General features: G+C 43.5%; 1 protein-coding gene across 4 annotated transcripts in view; it reads left to right on the top strand.

Annotated features, from left to right (window-relative positions):
* The window catches only part of AJAP1 (adherens junctions associated protein 1), a 524,377-nt gene that overhangs the window by 246,918 nt on the left and 257,372 nt on the right, over nt 1-20,087 (top strand). For all 4 annotated transcript variants that reach the window (XM_073656724.1, XM_073656727.1, XM_073656725.1 and 1 more), the window contains one exon: nt 14,404-15,119. In XM_073656724.1, the coding sequence (XP_073512825.1) occupies nt 14,404-15,119 (716 nt within the window). The remainder of the gene's footprint in view (nt 1-14,403; nt 15,120-20,087) is intronic.

Here is a 20,087-nt window from a genome sequence, read left to right as displayed (position 1 = left end):
ACAGTTCCAGGTCACATTGATAGAGGGCACTGTAGGTAGCACTACTATGGTAGTTCCTGGTCACATTGGTAGAGGGCACTGTAGGTAGCACTGCTATGACTGTTCCTGGTCACATTGGTAGAGGGCACTGTAGGTAGCACTGCTATGGCAGTTACTGGTCACATTGGTAGAGGGCACTGTAGGTAGCACTGCTATGGCAGTTCTAGGTCACATTGGTAGAGGGCACTGTAGGTAGCACTGCTATGGCAGTTCTAGGTCACATTGGTTGAGGGCACTGTAGGTGGCACTGCTATGGCAGTTTCTGGTCACATTGGTAGAGGGCACTGTAGGTAGCACTGCTATGGCAGTTCTAGGTCACATTGGTAGAGGGCACTGTAGGTAGCACTGCTATGGCAGTTCCTGGTCACATTGGTAGAGGGCACTGTAGATAGCACTGCTATGGCAGTTCTAGGTCACATTGGTAGAGGGCACTGTAGGTAGCACTGCTATGGCAGTTCCAGGTTACATTGGTAGAGGGCATTGTAGGTGGCACTGCTAAGGCAGTTCTAGGTCACATTGGTAGAGGGCGCTGTAGGTAGCACTGCTATGACAGTTCTAAGTCACATTGGTAGAGGGCACTGTAGGTAGCACTGCTATGGCAGTTCCAGGTCACATTAGTAGAGGGCACTGTAGGTGGCACTGCTATGGCAGTTCTAGGTCACATTGGTAGAGGGCACTGTAGGTAGCACTGCTATGGCAGTTACTGGTTGCATTGGTAGAGGGCACTGTAGGTGGCACTGCTATGGCAGTTCTAGGTCACATTGGTAGAGGGCACTGTAGGTGGCACTGCTATGGCAGTTCCAGTCCTTTATGTTATCGGATAATGTGACAGGCTATGTGGTGGGGGGCAGTGGAAATGTGAAAGGTGTGTGTACATTTGAGTGGTAATGAATCATGTCTATTAGTCTTTGTATGAGAACTTTCCCGGTGTTATACTGTAGGAGGCCATAAGATTGTCTTCATAACATCATCTTCATATACACAATGCAATCCTCTTACATTGGATACAATGATTTTGCTGCTTGTGATGTTTAGATGAACATTATACATAGAGACACATTAGCATTTAACATTTATGATGCCTCCTTCCCAGCTATGTATTGGAGGCTCTGAATCAGCATGTGCACGCATGACAAGTCATTTCTCAGTAGCCACCAGTGAGCGGCAAAGGAAATGACACTTTCAACAGAAAATCGACTGCTGTTTAATTAGATGAAATCATCTGCCGCTCAGCGATCCCACAGCAGTGTTTACTGTGCTCGGGACCATCATAATTCTGAATCATGATGTATAAGAAGCATAATGTAACCATGGAGCAAAAATAATGCTATAGCTCTGTCCTGGACAATTATAATTTGCTATTAAAGCATAAGACACAATCTCCTGCCGCTGAGCATGTACTGAGCTAGACTGCCAGACGTGCGGAGACTCATCTACTGCATCTACACATCAACTTCTCATACGGCTCAATGTAAGAGCTGCAGTCTGGCTACATTCTAAGGGATTGTCTGGTGTGAAGACCAACTTAAAGCCCTTGTAAAGAAAGAAACAATATGGACAAAAGTATGTTCCCCCTCCACATTACATTTACAGGAGATTTTACGACCTCCCGTTCTACATCAATAAGCATCAATGTAGTCTCCACTTCACAGCTCTAACATCTCTCGCTCTTCTGGGATGAATTTTTACCCATTTATCCAGACAAGCATTTGTGAGGTCAGACACTGACGGAAGTGAGGCCGGGCTCACAATCTCTACTCTAATTCACCCCAAAGCTGGATGGGGTTGAGGTCCGGGATCTGTGTGGCCGGTCATGTTCTTCCACCAAACTCCCCAACCATGCCTGTATGGACCTTGTGCATTGAGCAACAGAAAATGGGGAACAGAAAAGAGTCTTCGCCAAACTGTTTCCAGAAAGTTGGAAGCTACAATTTTCCAAAAGTCTGGTGCTGTAGAATTAATATTAAGAATTAAGAGGCCAACCCCTGAAAAACAACCCCTCCTCCACCAAACACCACGGCTGGCACAATGCAGTCAGGCAGATAATGTTCTTCTAGTATATGTCAAACCCAGACTCATCTATAAAACACTAGATAGAGAAGTGTGATCTGTCACTGCACAGAATACATTTCCACCAGAGTCCAGTGGTGGCAGCTTTACACCACTCCATCCAACTCTTAGCATTGTGCTTAGTAATGTAAGGTTACATGCAGCTGCTTGGCTAAGGAAATCCATACCATGAAGCTGATGGTAAAAAACTCTGTGTTGCTGTTAGTTCCAGAAAAGGCTGCAATCTCTGCTGTTATGGAGTAGGCAGAGCGTTGGTGACATTTCTACCCTCTGCTCCTCAGCACTCGGCCCCCTCTCTAACGCTATGGGGTATCCACTCTATGGCTGAGTTGCTGCAGTTCCTTCCACTTCTCAATAATATCACTCACAGGTAAGGGGGGATATGTAGGAGGAAAGAAATGTCATGATGCTTCAGTCACAATCCTGTGTATTAAGAGTGGGGGCTGTATCCGTGCCCCCAGCACTGACTGACAGCAGCTCAGCATTAGGGCCGGCTGTCAGTCAGTGCCAGTGGTTAGAGCCGCAGCGCTCTACACACAGAGCGGTGACTGTGCCGCCAACCACCTCTATGACTGAATGCCAAACGCTGCCTGGAAGAAAAACGTTCATTTCCTCCTGGCAGCGGGGCTCTGAATGCGGGCATCGGGCAGGTTCAGAACACTACTAACCTGCAGATTAACCCAATATCTGCAGGTTTGTAGCGTTTTTTCACATGACAGGTTCCCTTTAAATAGAGATAGAACATCTCTAGACTGAAAATGCTAACACAGGGCTGAAAAATATGGGAAATACAGCCAACATACAAATGATAGACGTGAGTTTGTGCATTTGTCCAACACTTCAAACTAATGTCTGTGCCAGGAACATGAATTTCTTGGAACAAGTTCTAGACAGTGAGACCCGGAGATGTTTGGCTACTGCTGCTTGTTCCTGTGGGTATAAATCAGGCATTTGAATAATTAAGTGTTCCTCTGAAGAAGACTGGTCTAAACTTTCTAGTTATTTATTCTTATTTATTTGACTTACTAATATAGCGCCATGATATTCCACAGCGCTTTACATTCATTGCTGTCCCCATTGGAGCTCACAATCTAGATTCCCTATCAGGAGTGTGGAGGGAAACCGGAGAACAAGGAAGAAACTCATGCAAACTCCAGGAGAACATACAAATTCCTTGCAGATGTTGTCCTTGGTGGACTACCAGCTGCTTGCTGGTGGTTCAGACCCCGGACCTGTAGTGATCGATGGTCATTGATTTATTTGCATTTACGAAAATGGGTATCTTGATATGATGCACCAATTTATTAAGCTGATTTGTAGGGGATTTTGATGAGTAATGGATCCAACTAGACTTACAGTCTGTTCACCATTCGAAAAAAGAAGACAAACATAAGAAAAAAAGATCCATTTGTTCTAATGCTATTGACGCGCCCCCTGGGCCATATTCTCTAGGGGGAATATCCGGAGCCGGATCAGATGGGAGTTGTAGTCTTCCGAGTGGCTGTGACCCGGTCCGTGCCCAGGGCGTCAAACTCAGTTGTATGTGGCAGTCCTACAGATGTTATAAGTTCTTTATTGTCGACTACGCCACCCGTTGTGTTGCGGTCACTATGGCCGCCGCTGCAGCAGGGTCCGCTGAGGCTGATGGTGTAGGTGCAGCTTTTGGTGGTATAACCCCCAACGGGTGGGGTATAGCCTCAGGGGGTCAGGTGCAGAGGATGGGGGTTGTGGTGGTGCAGCATAGGTGTTAAAGGAAGACAGAGTCGGGTTATGCAGTTTAGGGTATTTACTCACTGCTGATGTTCCGGTCACTCCAGCTTCAAGTGACCTCCCGAGCCGTGCTGCGTCCACCAGGTCCTGGATCCAGCCAACCCCCAAGCGAGTCCGGAGCGTGACCCTGAGCTCTCCTTCTGTCCTTTCTCTGGCCGTCCCCACTATTGATCCACCCAGGTCCAGCTCCCTCGGGCCTTCTGTTGGGAGACCCTTGGCCTTGGGTTCCCTGACCCTCCACGTGGTATGCCTTCGTGGTGGATGTGGTGGGTGGCCGTGGCAGACGCTGCCCACGGCCTCCGGTCTCTGGCTGGGGTGTGTTTTTGCCCCCACCAGCTTGGGTTCCGGTACCCTGATGCCGACTCTTCACCCGTGGATTGGATTTGGGGTCTTAGAGTCCTCTCTGTGTCCCCTCTCTGGGTCTTTCCTTCTTTCTCCTCTCTCTCTCTCTCTAGGGCTTCTCTGCTCCTCTTCCTCTGCTCTGCTCTGACAGACTGACCGACCCTGTTCTTTGATGGTGCCCACCTTATATACACCCTCTATGTGTGAGCTCAGGTGACCAGCACCCAATGAGCTCCTATCTTTACCCAGGCTGCTCCCCCTATCTGCCCCTACACTACTTGGGATGTTCCACCCCCCTCCCACTCCAGCCAGGAACAGACTCGGTCGTACCTGCACATTTCTAAGTGGGAGTACCGTCGGCCTGTTCCTCGGAAATGGGATGTATGTAGTGCATGCAGCCTACCGAGCTCAGATCCACACTCCATCCTTACCCGGGAGTGGAATATCACACCTCTGGGTTGAGGTGCAATACCCCTGTAGCAGCCGAATCCTCAGGGTGCTACACTATCCTATCATGTACCCTTTTAAATAAAAGGGAAAAATGATCAGAAAGAGAAAATAAATTGTTATATAATAAATGTAAACTTAATATGTGTATTGTAAAATTTGATCAAAAGAAACGGATATCATTATGAAAGTATATACGTCTTACGCAAATGTCTGATTAACCACAAATAACACAGTGATCCCAGTGCATATCCTTTGGTTACACGTACACAACACTCTAAGGCCCCTTTCATACGTCTGATTTTCTCATATGAGTGCTATTTGTATTTTTCATGGATAGCACTCGCACCTGTGGTATTCTATTGGGCCATGCACATGTCCGATTTTTTCTTAGGATCGAGTGATCCTCTGAAAAAAATCGTAGACGTGTCCGATTTTGATACAAGCGTCAGATCAAAATCGTCAATACAAGTCTACGGGCCCGTGATAAAAAGGAATCGTACTCGAATGTCCGATATTCATGGACTGCCTGAACGGAGAAGGTGAAGAACATATTTTTTCTCTCTACGTATGAGAAATACTGATGACACTCTGACCACACTTTGATAAAACTCTGATCAAAGTCTGATCAGAATAATTGGTCCTTTTTTCTCGTATATGGAAAATACTGGAGTCTGAAAGAGGCCTAACTTTACATACAGTGGGGAAGAAAAGTATTTAGTCAGCCACTGTATATTAAAAAGATGAGAGAGGCCTGTAATTGACATCGTAGGTAGACCTCAACTATGAGAGACAAAAAGAGTAAACAAATCCTGAAAATCACATTGTCTGATTTGGAAAGAATTTTTTTTCAAATTTTGGTGGAAAATAAATATTTGGTCAATTACAAAAGTTCATCTCAATACTTTATTATATATCCTTTGTTGGCAATGACAGAGGTCAAACATTTTTTGTTAGTCTTCACAAGGTTGGCACACACTGTTGCTGGTATGTTGGCCCATTCCTCCATGCAGATCTCCTCTAGAGCAGTGATGTTTTAGGGCTGTTGCTGGGAAATCTCCCTCCAAAGGTTTTCTATAGGGTTTAGATCTGGAGACTGGCTAGGCCACTCCAGGACCTTGAAATGCTTCTTACGAAGCCACTCCTTCGTTGCCCTGGTGGTGTGCTTAGGATCATTGTCATGCTGAAAGACCCAGCCACGTTTCATCTTCAATGCCCTTGCTGATGGAAGGAGGTTTGCACTCAAAATCTCATGGTACATGGCCCCATTCATTCTGTCATGTACACAGATCAGTCGTCCTGGTCCCTTGGCAGAGAAACAGCCCCAAAGCATGATGTTGCCACCCCCATGCTTCACAGTAGGTATGGTGTTCTTTGGATGCAACTCAGCATTCTTTCTTCTCCAAATATGCTGAGTTGTATTTCTACCAAACAGTTCTACTTTGGTTTCATCTGACCATATTACATTCTCACAATACTCTTCTGGATCATCCCAATGCTCTCTAGCAAACTTCAGACGGGCCCGAACATGTAATGGCTTAAGCAGGGGGACACGTCTGGCACTGCAGGATCTGAGTCCCTGGCGGCGTAGTGTGTTACTGATGGTAGCCTGTGTAACGTTGGTCCCAGCTCTCTGCAGGTCATTTACTAGGTCCCCCTGTGTGGTTCTGGGATTTATGCTCACCATTCTTGAGATCACTTTGACCCCACGGGGTGAGATCTTGTGTGGAGCCCCAGATCGAGGGAGATTATCAGTGGTCTTGTATGTCTTCCATTTTCTAATTATTGCTCCCACAGTTGATTTCTTCACACCAAGCTGCTTGCCTATTACAGATTCAGTCTTCCCAGCCTGGTGCAGGGTTACAATTTTGTTTCTGGTGTCCTTCGACAGCTCTTTGGTCTTCACCATAGTGAAGTTTAGAGTGTGACTGTTTGAGGTTGCGGACAGGTGTCTTTTATACTGATAACAAGTTCAAACAGGTGCCAGTACTGCAGGTAATGAGTGGAGGTCAGAGGAGCCTCTTAAAGAAGAAGTTACAGGTCTGTGAGAGCCAGAAATCTTGCTTGTTTGTAATTGACCAAATAATTATTTTCCACCAAAATTTGAAAAAAAAAATTCAGGATTTGTTTTCTCATTTTGTCTCTAATAGTTAAGGTCTACCTATGATATCAATTACAGGCCTCTCTCATCTTTTTAAGTGGGAGAACTTGCACAATTGGTGGCTGACTAAATACTTTTTTCCCCACTGTATATACCTACAATGTGGTATGTAGTGAAAGTCACAGTTCACTAACCTTAGTATATCGGTAACTGATGGGCGATGGCCGCACCACTCAGTAGGTCCAACTCGAGTAATGGTGTCCTCCTGGGTTCGTTGGCTTAGTTGAGTAGTATTCCTTTCTTGGTTGGAATCCCATATTATGAGAGCGCTCTGGCCGGTAGCCTCTCTGAAATCCACAGCACTATTCGGTGACATCACTGGAAGCTACAGAAGTCCGGATAGATCAAACTTAAATCAAATGTGTTTCAAAAAGTAACACTTTTGTTCATCAGGGCTCCCTGAGAGATCTGTGATTCCTAGTGCCGACACCGAACAGTGCTGTCTTCGAAACTTGTGTTTTTCACAGAGATGCAGCCAGCCGGAGTGCTCTCAAAAGTTTATATCACTACCAAGATCAGAATATGGTAGTAGCACTGGTATTTATTTGTATATATACTGTAGGTATTATAAATTTTATTTTAATCTGTAGTAAAAAACACAACATAAAATAGGTCCTGGACAGAATTTTAGGGGAAGAGTGTAAAAAATATTTGAAGTCTACAAAAACCAGAGCAATTAAAATAAAAAAAATAAATACAAATAAGAATGAATTGTGCACTCATTTCTTAAGGGCGCTGACAGGTCAGGGACCACCTCCTTACTGCCTATCGCCAGCCAATTATTTTTCCTCTAGTAGTTGAAGGGGAAATGTAATGATAAGTGGCAGCCCTTCAGATGAACAGCGAGCTAAGTCAGGCAAGACTACAGCGACCCCCTGAACTGGTTTGTCTTTCTGTCCTGTCTCATAGAGTGAGACCTTAGGCTGGTGACCCCCTTTAAAGGGAATATGTCAGCAAGTTTTTGCTATGTAATCTGAGGACAGCATGAGGTAGGGGTTAAAACCTTGAATTCAATGATGTGTTACTTATCAGGCTGTGTGCTGTTGTTTACTCACTGTTTTATTACTAGGACATTATCATTGTTGTGACCAGCTGGTGCTCGCTTGCTTGTCTGACTCCGCCCCCTCTTGTGATAAGCAGCTCACTCTTAATAGATTATGTACATAGAGAGCCTGGTGTGGGCGGGGTTAGCTTTCTCAGCTCTGCTGCATGCTGCACCTAAAAACTCTGAATGTGTCAGAACTGATGCACCCAGTAAACTAAGTGATATATTGTTGGATTCAGGTTCTTTTTTCTACATTATGCTTCTCTCAAATGAGGTTTCAAAAACCTAGTCACAAATTCCCTTTAATGATATCCATCTGCCCCAATGGAGGACAGGGACAGGGCTTTTCTCAACATAAATTTATCTAAAATATTTGATAATCTTTTCCCATTCTGGACCTGTTAAAAGTGCCCAAAAAAGTTTCTTGAGTATCTTTGCTGCTCTAATAGATAAACTCTGGTATAAAGTACTAAGAAATAAAGCCTCCTTGACGGAATATGAGCCATGAAGTCTGGAGTACTCATTTTGTAATTTTTTGTTTTATTAAAGGTAGAATTTGTATTGTGCTTTGCTTTTCCTTTTGTAGACAAAGTGTTAAAATCGTATTTGTGAATATTTTGCGTTTTGAATGTAGATGATGAGAGAACAGAGACAATAAATGGAATCCGCAACTTTGAAAAATAAAACTATAACATGCCTCAGCATGACGAGCAGATCAAAGATGAAAGGGAGACGCCGAAGAAAGCTGCTAACACAATATTGTTTTATGACAATGCGTAGAGAATAGCTATTACTTTGCTTCTGTATGAGGCTTTTTCTTTCTCTTAGGCATTATTTAGATATAGACCATTGCTTGCACTAATGTACATTCATTATTACTATTGAATCCTGCCTTTTGGAAACATATTATTCATGCATTGAGTTCCATTCTTTAGGTGTTTTGCTAATTGCAGTGGATTCTGCCAGTGTAAAGAGCTTTGTTCTTGAACGGAGAAACTAACCATTGGGACACCAAGTCAAATAAATGGTTACCAGTAATATAATTAGATACTTGGCTACATGATCAAGAGATCAAGAACTATTTCTTTTTAAAGGGGTTGAACAACCACAGTCCATGTGTCTTGTTAAAGCAAATTTAGGTCAGGACTACACTTTATATGCCAAAGTGGAAAATCCTGCCATGATTAATAAGTATACTGTTCGAAACGCGTAGGCTTCAACTTTTGTTGAATATGTCATTGTAGTCCATGATCTGTTTTTATTGCATTTTAACTAATAAATAAGGAAGTTTTACTCACTCATTTGCTGGATTGCATTTTGGAGTCCCCCATGACCCCATATTACATGGTCTTATATTGATGGAGTCAAGTTATGCTACATTTTTTCCTTCAACGCAATGGGAGATCTGCTAGTAACCGTCAAAAAAATTGTATTCCAGGATTTAAGTCATAGAAGCATAGAATCATAGAGCGGACCAAATTAATTAATTTCCATGGTGATGTCTTTCTTAGAGGAAGTTCTCCCATCTACCTGACATCATTTGAATGCGTTCTGTATGACCAATGCTAAAATTGGGAACATCTCCCCAGTAATTATCAGGAACCTATAGGAACAGTCAAGCAGAGACTCGCCAACACCATTTTCTCGGTAAAAATTATTTTAAAAGTGAGTGTTCAGCTGTTCTTGTCATATTATTTCTAGGTTTAAGGCCATGTTCCCACATAGTGTATATACTGTGTTTTCTCATCTGCGTTTTTTGTGTGCAAAAAGTCTGCTGCATTTAACTGTCTAAGCAAAGTTGATGTGATTTTATGAAAACTTCTGTCCACTTTGTGTCTAAAGACACTATTGAACTGTACATTTTTTGGAGTGATTTTTCTTTATAGGTTCCTATGGAGAGCCTGAAAAAAAGCATGTAAAACCGTATGTAAAAAGAAACACAGTTGAGGTTTTGAGTGCACAGTAATAGCTTTTCTGTATAAAAAAAGCTTCAAAAACGCTGCTTGAAATCTGCCTCAAAATGTATCAAATAAATGGAAAAATGCATGAAAAAAATGCAGCAAAAATGCATCATAAACAACATGCAGGGGAAAGAAGAGCACACCCCATAATAGCATAGGACAGGCTTTCTCCTGTGCTAGACATGTCATGGCAGGCAGTCTACTCTCCATACTGGTCTCCCTGTAAAGCTGTGTGTAATTACATAGTTACTGGAGTACAGCAGAGATGAGTGCGATTACATGCACCTTTCTGCTTTTATCTCATAGCAGTCAGTATGAGGGAGAAGCAGTACAGCAGAGCTGAGGTTTGTCTCATTACAAACACTACTATTAGCTCTCCTCTCAAAATGCTGTCAGCTTTGCGCTGGCTATCGTGATGAAAGCTGAAAGGTGTCTATAATCACACTTATCTCTGTTCTATGACTTGCACTCTGTCTGTAACTGTGCAGAGTGTTAGGGATCGGGGTGGTGGAACCTCTGTGCTGCGGTGCAAGGAGGCACCCAGAGGGGTGTAACTAGGTTATCAACTCGGACCGACCAAGGTCGTACGGCGGCTCAATCGACTCCGTGACCAGGGAGGGACCGAGCAGAGGGTCCAGGTGCTACTCTGGGGATGACCTTGTAAGAGAGCAGGTGACTCCCATGGGTCAGATGGCAAGGACTGACCGGTACAGCAGATGAGAACGGCAAGCAGGCTGACGGGTGGTCCGGACAGACGGTATGGCAGACACAGCAGGAACAAGCAGAAGCCTCCAGGTAGGCAGTCAGGTGGTCATGGCAAGTGACAGGCAGGAGCCTCTAGGTTGGCTGTCAGGTGGTCACGGCAAGTGACAGGCAGGAGCCTCTAGGTAGGCTGTCAGGTGGTCACGGCAAGTGACAGGCAGGAGCCTCTAGGTAGGCTGTCAGGTGGTCACGGCAAGTGACAGGCAGGAGCCTCTAGGTAGGCTGTCAGGCATACACGGCAGGTGCAGGCAGGAGCCTCCAGGTAACAGGCAAGTTCTCCTGGTAGGCAGGCTAGCCTAGTGCATAGACAGACTGGCGGGTTTGACCGTAGGCAGACCGTCGGACTGGAGAGTGTCCTTGGCAGGCGGAGACAGGTAGCAGGTGAAGGCTCCAGATAAGTGGACTGGCAAAGCCCATAGACAGACTAGCTGACTGGGCTGTAAGCAGACTGTCGGGCTGGACTGGTAATCAGACAGGCAGCAGGACCTGTGGGCTGAAGCAGAGTTAAGCATACAGAGCAACAACCTTGCATGGGCACCTCCATAATGGAGGAGGTGCCTTTTATAGGGAAAGTCTTCCGGCCATTGGCTGGGGACTTTTTAAGATGGCGCGCGGCCCCTTTAAGAGGGCGGGAGTGCGCGTGCGTGTAACCTAAGCACAGGGCCAGGGAAGCTGCGTGCACCAGCAGCAGCTGCAGGGGGTCCAGAAGACGCCAGAGCAGGACCGCAGCGGTAAGGGGGGCGGCGTCTCTGCCAGGCAGGAGGCAGAGACGCCGATGCTACACAGAGCTCTGTAGTAAAACCAGTGAGGAGAGCAGACTGTCTGACCTGACATACCTCATGCTGAGAAACCTTCTCTAAGCTTTTGTGGGGGCGTGTTCTTATTTCTCCTGCAAGTTGTTGCTTGCTCATGATTGGTCAACGTCGTACAGATAGAAAAAGCACACGCCCCCCGAGACAGACACCTAGGAGAGATATATGTCCGGACCATAAATCTTAAAAGCTAATTTACATATAAATAAAAATGTGGATTTCTCTGGATAAGACCTCAGATTGCAGATATCAATGTATTATTTTATTCAGCTTTCTGTGACCTGCATTCCCATATAGGAGGGTTGATCCTTCTGACAGATTCTCCTTAAAGGAATGTCCATGATTTCTTTTTTTTCTAGTCAAAAGGAATGCTATAAAATAGAACAAAAAGGCACCACTTTCCTATTCTGTAATTAATCCTGCAGTACCACTGTTGTCCCATTTTTGGTCTCTGTCTGTGTAACATCCCTGGCGGCGTGCTTGCATGGTGCACCACCTCCCACCATGCAAGACCACAATCTTACTTGTCAGTCCATGCTGCACTCTTTGCTCCAGTACCTGCTGTGTCCATGTCTCTTGTCTGATTGCTTAGGGCGTCGGCGCGGCTTTCTGCTTGTTTCTTATAGCTACTGTGTGCACAGTCCTAATGCATCCCCAGCCTATTGCTGTGAGTCACTGGATACTTAAACCCCCTCCACCCAGTGGGAGGTGCCTGAGCAACACTCTCACTCAGTTTGTCTTTTGCAACTGAGGTGCCAGGTCCTGTCCTGACTCTAGCCTGTCCGCCACCCTGGGAGCTGAGTACCCCGGGCCTTTTCCTGTACTTGTGACTTCTAGTCTGTTTCCGCCACCCTGGGGGCCGAGTACCCAGGGCCGCTACCTGTATCTCTGACTTCTAGTCTGTTTCTGCCACCCTGGGGCCTGAGTTCCCAGGCTCGTTCCTGTTTCTTGTTCCCGGTTCAGTTCCTGTCTGAACAGTGTCCTAGCCCATTACTTGTTTCTCTCTATGTCCGTACCTTCTCTTTGCCTGCAGTGTCTGAACCTGCACCTAACTCCAACTGTCTCTGTATTTCTGTTTGTGAGTTTTGTGTCCACTCGCTACTTCATTGTAAGTACCTTGTGTGTATCTGGTTCTGCTTGTCCCCTTTCCCTGCCTCCTTATCTACCTTCTGTGTTCTAACCATCTTCCTGTATTTTCCAGTCTGTTCCATGTGAACAGAGCCCTGTTCTGTCTGCCTTCACCTTCTGCTCTGTTCTGCTCTGCTTGTTCACCGCTCCGGCGGTTCCGCTCTGCTCCTCTTGTTTACCGCACCTGCGGTTCTGTTCTGCTCTGCTTGTTCACCGCTCCAGCGGTTCTGCTCTGTTCCACTTGTTTACCGCACCTGGGGTTCTGTTCTTCTTGGTCACCGCTCCGGCGGTTCCGCTCTGCTTCGCTTGTTTACCGCACCTGCGGTTCTGCTCCGCTCTGCTTGTTCTCCGCACCTGCGATTTTGCTCCACTCTGCTTGTTCATCTTTCCTGCGGTTTTGCTCCACTCTGCTTGCTCACCGCACCTGCGGTTTTGCTCTGCTCTGCTTGTTCACCGCACCTACGGTTTTGTTCCGCTCTGCTTGTTTACCGCAGCTGCGGTTTTGCTCCGCACTGCTTGCTCACCGCTCCTGCAGTTTTGCTCCGCTCTGCTTGTTCTCCGCACGTGCGATTTTTCTCCGCTCTGCTTGTTCTCTGCACCTGCGGTTTTGCTCCGCGCTGCTTGTTCACCGCACCTGCGGTTTTGCTCCGCTCTGCTTGCTCACCGCACCTGCGGTTGTGCTCCGCTCTGCTTGTTCACCGCTCCTGCGGTTTTGCTCCGCTCCTCTTGTTCACCACACCTGTGGTTTTGCTCTGCTCTGCTTGTCCACCGCACCTGCGGCTCTTTTCCTGTATCCCAGTCTGTACTGGTCCCTTTCCAGCCTGCGTTCATACCTGCCAGTATCTGCCTGTCTGCATTTCAGCCGTGCCTGTCAGCACCCGCCTGTCTGCATACCAGCCGCGCCTGCCAGTACCCACCTGCCTACATACCAGCCGTGCCTGCTAAGAACCCTCCTGCCATCATACCAGCTGTGCCTGCCAGTACCCACCTGTCTGCATACCAGTCAACCTGCCTGTTCCTGCATTCCCCGGTGTGGGTCAACATCTGTGACCGGGGTCTGACCTGGAGTAGCACCTGGTCCCTCTGCTCGGTTCCTTCCTGGTTCACAGAGTCGACTAAGCCGTCGTGCGACCTTGGACCGGGTTGATGCTTAGTTAAGCCCCTCCAGGCACTCCTCGGTTCATGGTACAGTGGGATCACTAATCACGCTCACACCAGTCAGTCCGGGCGCGAGCGTAACACTCTGGCAGGTATATGTCAGAACACAGTAAAACAGAAAGGTAGGTATAATAATACCGTGAGCACAAAATGGTCCCATTACTGAGCAAGGAGATGACAGTTCATAAAATTCTATGGAGAAGGAAGAAAGGTGGGAGAAGAGTGGAGCTAGAGGCAGATACAGAAATTCTGCTGCAAGTTCTCTTGAAATGATAGTTACATTTTAACAAGGAAGTCTATGTGTATTGGATGGCATTGTATGGCATTTGTCACAGCCTTCAATTAATGGATTCGCTGAGAGCATTTATATGGTAAATTGAGTGAGAAAATGTGATGTGAACAGCCTCAAAACTCTTGTTCTTGACATCAACCATGTACGAAGCCGTATTTACTTGAATTTCCTTTCTTAGTTGCAACAGTACCAGAGTATGAATTCATTTTCTCAATTATTTTTATGAAATGATCTTTCCCTCTCTTGTGTAATGTGTCACAACATGATGTTACATAGTTTTCATTAAATATCATGAAATATTTAGATGATGTTGTGTTCTATTGGGATATGTTCAATTAGTAAAGATGTAGCTGTAGAGATTCCCAAATGAAAGTTTTTAATAGTCTTCCTAATATGTTTTTTATATTTATCTACAGATCAGGCCCTCCGATAGGAAGCCATGCTTGGATATTGATAGCCATTTTTCAACTAGCCATGGATTTCATTATTTGCGAATCAGGACCTCCAAGCACTTCATACAAATATCTGCAAAGACCATCACTAGAACATAGGATACATCACACAGCATTATGGAACCCAAAGGGGAGGCAGAAGCCAAGAAGTCAGAATTATTTTCTGAGTCCGTTTACAAATTATGAACAGATATATCTCAAAGACAGTGTGGGCCAAATGTTTTCTAGAATGGTGCCATTACAGGACTCTTCCAGAGCAAAAACAGTTCCCTCAACACATGGAGTAAGAGACTCACTTAAAAGTAGGCATTTGAAAAGGGATAAAAGACAAGTCCAAAGGAGAAGTTGGAACAGTAGACCATTTTTGGACAGTGAAAATCAGCCAACTACGATATCAGGAATTATTTTATGGGGTCCAACAGGCGATGATGACTTGGTGGAAACTAGCACAATCCCTGGGATTTACGACATCACAAGAACCTCTACGACACAAGGAAGAGCAACATTGTCAGGAACTACCACGTCCACTACAACTTCCACAACAACACTGAGTAAAGAGGTGACTTCTCAAAACCCAGGGGTGCATCGAGGTAAAAAGCCCCCCGGGAGGATTAGCACAACAGAACCATTTCCAGGGAATGGGAAAGCTGCAAGACCGAAGATACCTAATGAAACCTCAGGTATGTCATGTATAAGCTGTAGACTATGTAAGAATGAAGATGTAAATGGCAAACACAACCCATAGCTACAGGAACTTGGGTCAAGTTGGTTTTATGGTGGGTTCAGTATCTCGTGCTAGAGCTGTAATGTTTTATATCAGAAAGTAATGCTTATTCTGGATGCACAGAACTTATCACATCAAGGGGTGCCATTGGCCCTAATGATCTCGATACCTAAAACATGCAATTTTGATCCCCACACTTATCCTAAAGTTGTTACATCCCCTAAGATTGTGCTTAGTCAACTATGTAGCTGTGTTATTTGGATGTTATTTAAACACGATCTGGTTGTACAAGTTTTATATTGGGATGTGACTAAAAGGTTCTGCACAGGACCCCAACCAAAAGAGGCAATCCTTGCAGAAAAAAATATTCCATATAACAAAGGCAGTTAATCCAACACTTCCAATAAAACGTATATTTTTTTTTAGGAAAATTCATCCATAAAAGGTACATAGTTCAATAAAAAATACACATAAATTTACGGAAAAGTATATCATCTGAGGAAATAGTCCTAAGGGAGATGCATTCAAGATGTTGGTTGACGCGTTTTGAAGTGATACTTCTTATTCATAACCTAAAAAAAAAAAGAAAAAGAAAAAAAATAATATATGCTTTCCAATCAAGTGAATGACTGACCATGGAAAATATATCCAGGGCTGGGACTACTGGAGCAGAAGTGGTGTTAATCGGTGGTTCCCCACACTGGGCTCCCAATATGAGACCACCTTTTTAAAAGGATTTTCCCCAAAATCACAAGTTATCCCTTATACATATGATACTTGCCGATCTCTGAGATCCCCAGAACAAGGCTCCTGTACCTAAAGAACATGGCTTTAAAGAGCCCTGTCTTGAATGCACTTGTTTGACCTCCGCTCTATTCATTGCTTTACTATTTCCAACAGTCACATTGACAATGTGCTCAGCTTTCTCCAGCAGTTCCATAAACAATGAATGAGGACAAGATTGAGCATATGGACCTCCACTCGATTCAAGACAGGGCTTTGTTCTCGCAGTACTGGAGCCCCATCCTTGGGATTCCATAGCTCTGTTCTAAGTAGGATCCCTAGCGATCAGCAGGTTATCCTCTATCCACTGGGAATATTGGGAAAACCCATTTAAGGTCCCTTGTAGCTGTCTGCTTAAATGTATTTTATTGTAATTATTTGTATATCACAATTATTTATTTCCTTTTTATTTAGTTTTGAAAGAACCCTTTGTTAGAATATATGGACTTATCTAGAACAGGAAGACCCCTGCCCATGTGTGATAAGCTATTTGGTTCATTCTCAATCAATTTACAGCACAGGATATTGCAGTTGGACTGCTCTTTATTGAAATACCATTATTGTTAATGATGAGGAGCACCGGTTCCATTGAGCAGTTGAAGAAGCACTAATGTCCATAATGTGTATTGTAGTTTTTGACGTTATATAGCGGCTGGTGCTACATGTTTAATTACAATAGAAAGCCTACTATAGAGAATTAGATACAACACTCGACAAACCAATTCAATAGTGTAAAAAATATCCATAGTATTAATTACCAAAAGTCATATACAGTATATTCTATGTTCATTATACAAAAATAGAAAGAAAATTATGTGGGCATTTGCCTAATCAATACCAGCAAAAGAAGTAACATATAAAAAGAGGCAATATAATAAACCTAATAAAGCATGATAAAAATAAGGTTCAAGAGGTATCAAGCTAATAGCTATGTATCAGCATAATATTTTAGCATCAGTTTCACAGCATAGCATCTGATATATTAGAAAAGAGTATAGAATTAATCAACAACAGCATAATACAAAAGGTAATATTGTATTTCCTGATAAATTCCTAATGTGTAATATAAAGTATCTCCTGATGAAGCTATTTAGATGCGAAACGTGTGTCAAGATCCTATTGGTCTGGAAGTTCTACACAAATCTGGGACTATATTTAGAAATATATATGATAAAATAGATACACATCTAGGGCAACTTTTTTTTCAGCTGATTGGTCTCGTTAAGACATTTAATTGTATGACATCTGTAATGTTTGCAAGTGAATTGGAGATAAACTAAAAAACTTGGCAGTGACCACTAAGCAATTTATGGAGCTGCTGTGTTTGCTCCCTACACTGCTTACATTTACTGGAACAGATATCAGCTGATCTGAGTAATGTCGAATGTCAGACTCCCACTGATCTCATATTGTTGACCTATCCTATGAATAAGTCATCAATATATTAGTCCTGGACCACCTCTTTAAAATATGTGGGGCTTCTTACCAACAGAAACCTACAATTAACGCTGAAGAGGTTTTAGGTCTATAACAGACAGACACAGTTACATAAAAAAACACTCCCATCAAAGTTTTTCTCCTCTTAATATATTGCAATCATCATATTATATCATAGACCTAATGGAAAAGAGAAGAATTATCTGGGTAGAAAGGCAAAATGAGCAATTGTAAGTACACAGTGCTGTATAATATGATGGCTGCAATATATTAAAATAATAAAAACTTTAATGGAAGGAGGAGTTCTTCTATCATTTTTAGTTAGAGATGAGTGAACTTTAACTGTAAAGTTCGAGGATCGTACCGGACACCTAGTCTCCGGTGCTGAACTCCGAACACGGACTTCTCCCAGAAGTCCGTTTCAGTGTTTGAAGTTCCAGGTGAAGTCCAGGAGAGCGGGAGATAGGGAGAGAGAGAGATTTTTTACAAGTACAAAGTTCGGGTCCCCATTAACTTCTATGGGGTTCGGGTTCTGGTTAAAGTTCGGGTAGAGTTCTGGTATCCGAACCGAACTTTGGACTAAAATTTGGTTAAACCCGACGAACCAGAACTTCCATTGGTCCGCTCATTCCTATTTCTAGTTTCTCCAGAGATTCCAATTCCATGTTCATCATCTCTCCAGAAAAGCTATGAAACATTAAAGATGTCATATCATTGAATGTTTTCATGAGGTTGTCCAGATGAATAAAAGATGAATAAAAGTTGCCCGAGATATATTTAAAAAATGTATTAATGCAACTTAGTAATATACTTTGATTATGAATAAGCCATTAATGTCACACTTGTACTCGTTGTCCTGGGATTAGGCACCTCCACTTCCGGATAAGATACTATATAAAGAGAGCTTTCTCTTCCCTCTTTATGTAGATGTGCAGTATGCCGGCTATCAGTATAAATAAAATAAACTAAATAAATAGTAATAATAAATAAAGATCATAAGGTCGCAGTGCCCATCTTGATGTCCCGATATCGCGCCCTTACAACACGTTGTGACCTCTGAGATCTAGATCTAGCTGTAAGTCCTGACCTATAATGAAGAGAACAGAGATGCGGTGCAAGACGGCGAAAAGAAGAGGACTGGACGGCGGGCAGCGAGGTAGCCGGAGAGGTGAGTATTCATTTTTTTTGTTTTGTTTTTTTTAACCTCTTCATTCGTGACTAGCAATCATACCTACGTCAGGGACTGCTTGTATCACTGTGACAGAAAATCAAAACTTACGTTTTCTGCAATATTTCCTACACATTTTCTATAAAAATAATGGTTGATACAATGCCATTGCTCCAGGCTCTCTCATACTTCTTGTTCTTCTGCCTTACTTACAGTGACTACAGGTAATCCAGTAACATATAAAGTACTGCACATTCCATCTAGATATATATTGTGGGCCTGCAAAATGATATTTTGGCTATGTTTAAAGATCCAGCGCTTTGAAGCATATCAAAGAAATGCTAATCCACATTAAACATAATTTAAGAGATTTATTAATGATGCGCTTCCTTATGCAATTCTGAAATCTAAGCTCAATAAAACTTCTTCAAAGAGTCCGGCAGATCATTTTGCATATATATATATTTACACACAGAAGAACTTGACTACAGATTCACTAGATGGCGGACTATGAATTTAAGCTGCAAAAATATCACCGTAGTTTCTGAAGTTATTATACCAATATTAACGATAGACCTGAATCTTATATAGTCTTTCTTAAAATTCAGCCTTTTTTGTCCTTTATGGATGTGGATCAAGGACATACTTATCATACAGACAGATTGTACAGCCACAAAAGGGATTTTAGAGAGTAAAGGTTCAAACTCGGTTGGTCCAATCCTTTTTATTGTGTGTTTCCATGGTAACAGACTACAAGCTCACCCTGTGTAGTCGGATCATGTAGTCATGTGTCATTTCTCTCCATCTGACCCGCTCCCTTATACTTTGTAGCTTAGAGGAAGGAGGAAAGTAACCTATTTTTACCAGCTTAGACTAGGGAACTCACTGGGTTTGAGTGTAGCTTGCTACCTTGGCTACATATATCCACGTAGTAGCTGCGTACACAATTTGTATTTTCCTGTATAAATTCCCTGCTAAACAGACCCTTTGTTACATTTGACACAAAAATAGATCTTTAAAAAAAGTATTTCTAAATTCCGTTTATCATATGCAAATTAGTCAATGGGGCTTTTGTTTCCCCAGACTAGTCGTCCCGCTCAGCATGTTATCACAATGAAGCTTCTTCTTCGGCTCCTCCGTTGACGTCAGGCTTCATCTCTGATTCCAGACATGCACCTCTGAATGTAGATCCGGCTTCAGAGGTGCAATGACTTGTATGAAAGAAAGTTGAGCGCATGCGCGAGTTTTGCAGAGAGATTGTAATGACACCGACTGTTGCAAACCATGATAACATGCTGAATGGGATGACTAGTCTGGTGAAACAAACGTCCCATCAACTAGTCAAATGATTCATTTTCATATGATAAACAGACTTAAGAAATATTTTTCTAAAGATCTGTTTATGTGTCAAACGTAATAAAGGGTCTGTTAGGCAGGGAATTTATACCGGAAAATACAAATGCTGGTGGTTTGGGGGAAATGGGGGACCTGTCAGGTTCCCTTTAAAGAAGTTGTTATCCCCATTTTTTTTATATC

The sequence above is a fragment of the Phyllobates terribilis genome, unplaced genomic scaffold (assembly GCF_046119375.1).
Source record: "Phyllobates terribilis strain yellow unplaced genomic scaffold, ASM4611937v1 Scaffold_12__6_contigs__length_324123572, whole genome shotgun sequence".
Classification (NCBI taxonomy): domain Eukaryota; kingdom Metazoa; phylum Chordata; class Amphibia; order Anura; family Dendrobatidae; genus Phyllobates; species Phyllobates terribilis.
Note: the sequence above shows the minus strand (reverse complement) of the source record. Positions and strands in the feature narration are given on the sequence as shown.